At 39.0% G+C, this 8,447-nt stretch overlaps 1 protein-coding gene across 1 annotated transcript; it reads right to left on the reverse strand.

Moving 5' to 3' along the window:
- Positions 1 to 2: 2 nt before the first annotated feature.
- On the reverse strand, positions 3 to 7,561 carry aldh3b4 (aldehyde dehydrogenase 3 family, member B4). Its single transcript, XM_088335911.1, has 10 exons — positions 7,389 to 7,561; positions 6,865 to 7,060; positions 3,922 to 4,032; positions 3,622 to 3,742; positions 3,162 to 3,247; positions 2,338 to 2,419; positions 1,858 to 2,247; positions 1,630 to 1,796; positions 410 to 509; positions 3 to 334 (listed from the first exon to the last, which is right to left on the reverse strand). Exons 1-10 carry the CDS (start codon positions 7,439 to 7,441, stop codon positions 135 to 137), a joined length of 1,506 nt encoding a protein of 501 aa, XP_088192037.1. The 5' UTR covers positions 7,442 to 7,561; the 3' UTR covers positions 3 to 134.
- Between the last annotated feature and the right edge of the window lie 886 nt (positions 7,562 to 8,447).

Genomic DNA, 8,447 nt, shown 5'->3' on the forward strand with positions numbered 1-8,447 from the left:
TATTCAATCATGCCGTTTATTGACAACTTCTCATTTCAATCCAGACACATTCGTTCTCATTGGATTTTGTGCTTCATTTCACATAATATCCATGTTTTAATATATATAGTTCCAATTTGAGCTTTCCACACAAGTCACAGGATTTGGCACCAGCCCTGACTTTTCCAGGAAAGACTGCTGCCCCACTTTATAAGAGACAAATTACGGTCGTCATAAGGTGGATAACGTAGGGAGGTGACGCATTCCAAGCGCGTGCTTCGAAGAAGACACGGCTTCCTATGGGAGAATGTATCAAAGCTGTAACGTCCGTGGTAGGAACCAACTCCGCTGGCACCTGTCCCCCCCAAAAAGATGCTACATTAGATATATTATCCGATAACTTCATAAACACATCTAGGTGGTAATTTACCGACTCCACCAAATGGAAGCGTTGTTATGAGACTCTGGAGGGTGCTGTCATTGGAACAGAAGCTTCCACTTGATGTTTCGCTCATTATTCTTGAAATCACCTGCATGGTTCAAAAAAATGTTAGAAAAAAACCATCATCTTTCCAGTTGTTGACACTGGCACTTAATGTTACATTGTTTGCCTGCCAGATTTTGTGATGGTGACAGAAATTAAGTTGAAAAGGGTTTTGACATTACGTTAACCTCATGCGAAAAATTGCATTACTGATAATTGTTGGTTTACGGGAAAATGGCTAAAACGTATATTTTGGAATCAATATATACCCTGATCATATCCCTTGAGAGGGGTGACCAACAGCAAGACAAACACACAAAAACAAAATAAAAAAAGGGAAAAAGTAGCAAAAAACAACAAAAATGTTTCGGGGACCATCGCCAACCCAAATGGCCAAACAAGTTAAGCACCTGGGCACCCAAGTTGGTCATGCTTTCGTCCCACCAGATGAAACGGGACAAGTCACTCGAGTCAGGTTGACACAACACACTCTTCTGTTCAACAGCAGGGCCCGACAGCTTTCACTGGTTTACCCCTGCCGCATCATACAGGTGCCCTGCCCATCCCTTAGAACACGTCTAAACATCCCACTTTCCTTTTACAACATCTCTCCACTCATTCCTATCACCAACAACAGCTCTAGCTTCCAATTTGGAAACAAATACTTGCATATAATTGGTCTTTTTTTTAAATCACCAATTATTTAACTTGGATACCACATAATCAGTTTGTCGAAACAATTGCTGATTACTGATTGATTATTTAAAACATTTTTCTGTGTGATGGTGTATTTGTTGGAAACAAATGAAAACACTGTATTTCAAAATGATTGTATACGATAACAGCCTTAAAGTACGTCAGCAAAGCCATTATCGCATACTAGGTATTGCAAGTATTAAAAAGGACATTATTGCATGCCAACAGGTAAATTAAGGAATTTAAAATATGAATTCCAATATTAAAAAGTTAAAAAATTAAGAACAGACTGTCTTCCTACGTCTAATGCATTAAAAAAAAACAGCAGGGACATTTTTACATTAGATAAACACTTAAGTGTGAAGCACATTGTAAAGCACTTTGAAAGGTCTTCAGCAACTCAAAAAGCGCCATTTAATTGCAGTCTATTACCATTTAGGGATGTATTAATATATCTCTAGTTTACGTACCTTGCTGTTGTTGGAATAAACGTACACACAAAGGGGTTTCTCTTGCTTGTTGATAAAAGCAATTGTTTCATCCACATTATTTACAGAGAGCACGGGAAGAACTGGGCCAAAAAATTCTTGTTGCATGATTGGGTCCGTCTCATCCACTTCGGTCAAAACGGTTGGTGCTTTGAAAAGAGAAAAGTTTCAGGAAATGTTGTTATGATGTGTTTTTTTGTCTGGGCTTACCTATGTATTTCTCTGCCTCTGTCACCTGCCCACCCAAGGCCACCTTGCCAGACCTCCACAATAAATCTTTTGTACGGTTATAAATGTCTAGATTAACCATGCGGCTGAAGCTACTGGATTCTCTTGGATCAGAACCAAAGAATCGCATGAGACAGCACTTCAGTGCCTGCACCAGCCGGGTTTTTACATCAGAATGGCACAGGATGTAGTCAGGGGCCACCAGGCTCTGCCCGCAATTGTGGAAGCGGGCCCAGGCAATGCGTTGGGCGGTGATGGTGATGTCACAATGTTGGTCCACGTAACATGGGTTCTTCCCACCCAGAACAAGGGTGATGGGTGTCATACATTGAGCTGCAGCAACAGAAATCCGAACTCCCTCCTCCCTCGTTCCTGGATTTCAAGGTATGAACAAAATCAATACCTTTCCGTTGATGCTTTCAACTGAAGATACAAGATATTTTGGGTGGAAATCCTTCTCACCAGAAAAGATGACGTGGTCAAATTTTAATTCCACAATGTCAGCCAAGTCATTGGTGCCTGCAAGAATTACATGGAAGCATTCCTTGAGGAAAACAAAGATTACAGAGCATCGTGTTATAATCACATACTATGAAATTATGTTTTTGGTTTTTTTTTTTAAGTTTAGCATTTAGGACAGGGGACTCAAACTCACAGCCCGAGGGGCAATTGTGGGCCATTGGAAGGCAATTTGAGGCCTCAGCCTTAATGTGAAACTTTAGGGACATGGTGTATTTTTATTACCTCCTAGAGGTAAAAAAATAATTTAAAAAAACGTTGCAAAGCTGGTCAAAGCAACGAGAAGAAGGAATGTGTGGTCCGGTCCCTTTGAGTCTCCGTCGTTTGTATTCTTCCTTGTGCTTCTTAGCACTTGTTTTCGGTTCTCTACACAATACAGCAACATCCAATGGTCTTTTAAAACTGTCCCCTTTAAGAAAGCTTTACAGATGATGTTGGAACTTTACCTGCTACCGCCACCTCTTGGCCTGTGTCATTATTGCAGCCTCAGTCAGCTCATTAATGCTGCGCGTGCAAGTGCGTGCATTTCTAAGACACGTTTGAATAAACTTTTTTCATTTTTCTTTGGACTGTACTTAATGCAGGCCTTTTCATGCTACACTAACAAGAACCAAAAGTAATGCGGGGACAAGCTTGACTTCATCACCAAGTCGCCTTGAAGGCATAGAAGGACAATGCTACATTTCCAATCATGCATTTCTCTTAGAGAGTCACTAGCAATCGTGTCTCATGCAAATTTCTGACAATTACATTACATGTCTACTAACATTGTCCAAGTAAGAAGGGATGAGACGATGTAGAAGTGCTGCTGTGTGAGCCGTGCACAGAGAGGGACTGATGATAGCACAGTTACCTGCATAAATAAACACTGTGTGAGTAAAATATGTAGAAAACACCGTTGCAGGGGTCTCCAACGTGGTGCTCATTGGCACAGGAATGCCCCGGAGGACAGCTGAGGTGCCCGCTGAACTGTTCTGAAAAAAGCTCACCAGTGATGGGTCATTGTATTGTTCTAGGACAATTTTTTTTTTAGTTGTTGACTAAATCTAGTTAACCCTACTTCAAATAATTAGCCTAGTTATAACATAGAAACAACACAGTAATAACATGTTATATTTGAAATGCATCTCAAAATGGGTGCCTTTTTCAATAATCAGTAACAAACTGTAGCTCTCAGCTTGAAAAGGGTTGGAGACCCCTGCGCTATTGTGTCATTGGTGGGTGTACCTGCGGCAATGGCGCCGACCAGCGGTACCAGGCACATTTGGACGGGGCTGCACCAGTTCCCAATGATCAAGACAACTCCAAGGGGTTCATTTACCACAAAACACTCATCCAGTGTGTTGGACTGAGCACAGTACACAGAAAACACATGAAAACTAGCCTCCAACTGGTAGGGCAATTTACGTGTTAATCTTATTTGACAAAAGAATGTACATCTTAGTTCCAATCCAATGGAATGTGCTCTCCCATGAAAGGCTTTGCATAATCCTACGAATGTTTTCATAGTAACAAAAATATTCTCACCAGGTTTCTTTCCACTTGCTGTGGCTGCATCCATTTCTTCACATTTTCAATGGCGTGAAGCGCCTCATTTTTAACAGGTATCAACTCAGAGACAACTGTCTCAAATCGGGGCTGGACAAGAACAGAAATTTAAAAAGAAACAAAGGAAGTTAGTTTTCGCCTTCTTTTAAAGTGGATTTAATGATCAAATCCACCCATATGCACACTAAAGTCTACACACAGTATTATGACTGAAATATGTCCAAAAGGAAAACTTTACCATTAGAAAATATCGTCAGAGTTGATCCTGGCTCCTACGTTTTTCAATTTAATCGAGAAGTCGAAGCTTATCTCAAATTGCATTGGTACTATACCTTTTAACATCATTCTGACATTAGTTCTACAATGGGAACACCCACTGAAACAGATGGCAAAACAACACTTTTAAAGGATATGTACCTATCCAAGTTTCAAGTCAAATCTTGGGCAGCGGTCTCCAACATGGTGCCCTCTAAGTACAGTTGAGGTGCCCACAGCCCTGTTCTGAAAATACCTTACTAGTGCTGGGTCATTGTGATTTTTTTAGTAAAATTATTTTCTATTGGTGGACTATGTCTATTTAACCATGTTTGATAATTAGCCTGGTCAGAACATGATTTCTATTTTAGAAATTTGAATAAATTCCAGTTCATGGGCTTACTGGACAAAACATCTATTCAGGTATTGATAATTAAGATAATAGAATGAAAATCTATTCAAGTATTAAACAAATATTTATTCTTCCTGGTGATTTATTTTACAGGAAATACAACAAACTAAATTCCAAATTCATGGGTTTTATAAAGCGAATGAGAAAAAATGTGCAGGTGTTTTTTTGCAAGCAATGTACCTAACTTGTTAGCTTTTTATCTGGCTATTTAGTTGGCCTTTTACTATTTTAGCTAGCTATATAGCCCCCTTTTAGTTTTCTAGCTGTCAAGCTACTTTTTAGCTATTTAGAAAGCTATCAAGCTAAGTTGCTTTTTTTTTTTTAGAAATTTATATCAAACTGGGTGGCCTTTGCACTAATAAGTAACAAAGAGTAGCTCTCAGTTTGAAAAAGGTTGGAGACCCCAGATCTAGTAATTTGACTAGGTTCAGTATTTAGAAGGACTGCATTAAAGGGAACAAATTACTTCCATCAGCCATTTTGTTCTTAACATTTCCGTCGAGCCTTTTGAGTACAGGAAGGGAAAAATATGACTTTACCTCTTCCCCGATGGGACATCAGGTACCAACCAATTGCATCCCAATTTTTGAGTACTCACTATGCGATATTGAGAAACTGATCTATGAATGGTCGGTACCGGAGCGTTTACAGACTTTGATATAAATTTTCCATTGTCAGTAAGTGGCAAAAAAGCTGTAAACAAGAGAATTAGCTCCTTGATTTACTTTCTCATTTTACCTGAATGCTGTTTTAAGACTTGTTAGGTCTAATAAAGGACTGATTCTCTCATGTCTGTTTATGAGGGCCCTTCAGGAGAGAACATGAGCCTTTAATCAACCTGAAAAAGGCATTTCTATTTAAATAATTTGAAAGTATTTGGTAAAGTTCACTTTTTCAGAAAAAGTAAAGAAATCTTTGAAATGTTGTCTATACTAAAAACAGATTATTTTCTTCCAAGAGCTAAAATCAACATTCAAGTTGAGCAGTAGAGCAGAGCTTCACAGTTGAGATTTTTATCGCAATAAAACAATGGCAAAAATATGTATATAATGGTCTAGCAAGACTCACGCCGCCGAACACAATACTCAAATACGCGGATTATCATTAGGTGCATTGATTACAACTAAATAAAATATACAAATAAATAAAATGATTAAAGTAATCAAACGGTAAGTCCTGGAAATGTTTTACAAATACCACTATAAAGAAGTGGCATATTGTAATATGTTAACAATACAAAGAAGGCTATTCCTACATTTATTTTTTTGGGAATATGTATTTTCTCCCCAAAACCTTAAGGAAGGCCTTGTAATAGTGTTTATAAACTTTTCATACATTTAAAAAGAAAATTTTGCTCCATCTATTATTATTTATTTTTTGGTCCATATAGTTCATAGAGTTCTGTTTATAAAACGGTCAGCAGATTAAAGAAAATTTTACTTTGAAAGATAAATATTCTATTTTTCTAGCAGATTTCTTTTTAGTGAAAAATGCTAAATCGGATACAATCATTGTTTCAAAAGTATATACTTTTGTTTGTTTTTAGCTTTGTAATATTGAAAAAAAATATATATATTATATATATATATTAATAATAATAATAATAATAATTTCCTTGTATTGTCATTCTGTGTAACAATGTACACAGAACGAAATGTCGATTGCATCTGACCCGATGCAGCCGCAGCCAAGAGAGGGCGCCGCCGACCACTTTTAAGTCTTAGGAATGACTCGGCCGGGGCGCGAACCCGAACCTCCCAGTCTCAAAGCGGGCGCCTTACCATCTAGGCTACTCTACACATACAGTATTGGACAAGGATACATCACAAAATAAATATCCAGCGCCTTTCCAAAAAATGCATATCCTTTGAGATGTAAATACCACAGAAAGCACATGTTTAAGGCAAATGAAATTAGTATTTATTAAAGTTGAAGATTAAATCTTTCAGATTTCACAAATGTTCAATATGCGCAGTGTCCAAGACACGGCATACTTCAAATCAGTAATGCAGCTCCTGCCAAGCATGCCGAAGGATAACTTGGAAAACAGTCTTCAGCAGATTATCATGTTTTCTTTTTATATTCAAATTATGTAGTTGTGAGTTAGCATAGGGAAGAACATATATCAATAATAATGAATAAATATATGAAAAAAGGTATCAAACCTTTTGAAACACGCTGTATGTATAATATATATATATATATATATATATATATATATATATTTTTTTTTTTTTTTTAATCTCAACTCATACCTTATGGAGATCCCTTCCAAGTGCATCCACAAAGTCGCACTCATGTTCCTCCAGCATTCGCAGCACTGCCTCCAGCTGGGAAAGCCGGAAGTTCTCCTTGATGCTGCGCCTGGCCTGGAAGGACACCCGGGCCCTCTTCACAAGGTCCTCGTACTGCAGGGGGTACGTCTTCAAGCATGGCTCACCCAGCCTGGTCCTTTAACATCCAAAATCCAATCATCAGCTCAAAACCTTATCAACACCATTCAAAATCCAGTCCACTCTACCTTCTGCACGTTAACCTGCCATTTCTTTGACATGCAGAGCAAGCCTTCCCTTTAGTGCTCATGTCTATCTTAGTAAGCTCTCCAGCACTAGACCTTCTCATTCTAACAAGTGCTAAGCTCAGAAAGTAAAAGCCCAACTAAAAAGGGGGCATAAGGAAAATCCGAATAAAGCCTGGCTCTAGCTAGTCAGGTGATGCACACAACTAAAGGTCAGCATCACATGCATCACACAAACAGACGTTGAGATTTGAAACTCACCTCCGTAAAGACTTGAACCAGTTTGCGGGAGACGGGCTCAGAGGGTTGCTCATGGTGCTCAGAGTTCTGCAAGTCTATGGCAGGGGACGGATGAGGATGTGTGCATTCATAGCCTAATCCGTCACATTGTTCTGGAAAAGCTTTCAATTTTCGACAAGGTTGATTTTTCACACAGCAGCTGCTTGCAATCAGACATGATTGATGTGAGAAAAAAGGTAGGAACTAAAGTGGTGGAAGTAAAAGCACATAAAAGACAGTGATATAGTTGGATTCTGCCTCAGTCCTTGAAAGTATTTTGTAAGTTAATTCCACTAGTAGGGAGGATATTCTATATCTAGGGTTCGTACACTCTTTACATATCCGAATTCAAGTACTTTTTTGATTTACATGTGCGATTTTTAATCTTGCGAGTATAAAACATGATTTTTAGATCGCCAATATATTTGTTTTTGAGACGAATCTCTTGCCATATAGTAAACTAACAGTAATATGTATCTTACATTTTCAGTTTTTCTTGCATGGCCCATGATAAATGTCCATAATTATCCAAACACTGATACACATTTCGGGCAGCACGGCGGCGCGGTGGTTAGCGCGTGTGCGCCGCAGTTCTGAGATCATGAGATTGAACCTTCTGTGTGTAGTTTGCATGTTCTCCCTGTGCTTGCGTGGGTTTCCTCCGAGCACTCCAGTTTCCTCCCACATTCCAAAAACATGCATGTTAGGTTAATTGGCAAATCCAAATTGTCCCTAGGTGTGAATAAGCGAGCAAATTGCCTGTCTCTCTAATTGTCTGCGAGTGGCTGGCAACCAGTTCAGAGTGTCCCCTGGCCACTGCCCGAGGATAGCTAGGATGGGCTCCAGCACCCCTGCGACCCTACTGAAGATAAGCGGTGCAGATAATGGATGGATAATACACATTTCATAGTGCCTTGTTTAGGTGTAGCATGCCTAATAGGATAATGACATATAAACTAATGCCGGTTGCAGTTAATCACGAAGAAGAAATGCAATTGCAAAGTGAAGCCACCAGAGAGCAGTGTCGGCATCATTGTTAAG

This window comes from Urocampus carinirostris, chromosome 5 (assembly GCF_059441175.1).
Source record: "Urocampus carinirostris isolate Australia breed hairy pipefish chromosome 5, RoL_Ucar_1.0, whole genome shotgun sequence".
NCBI lineage: Eukaryota > Metazoa > Chordata > Actinopteri > Syngnathiformes > Syngnathidae > Urocampus > Urocampus carinirostris.

Coding starts and splice junctions, on each gene's coding strand:
- aldh3b4 (XM_088335911.1), bottom strand. CDS start 7,441: ATGAGCAACCCTCTGAGCCCGTCTCCCGCAAACTGGTTCAAGTCTTTA. Junction 3,743..3,921: donor AGCAAGTGGAAAGAAACCTG/GTGAGAATATTT, acceptor TACTGTGCTCAG/TCCAACACACTGGATGAGTG. Junction 1,797..1,857: donor AGAGGCAGAGAAATACATAG/GTAAGCCCAGAC, acceptor CTCTTTTCAAAG/CACCAACCGTTTTGACCGAA.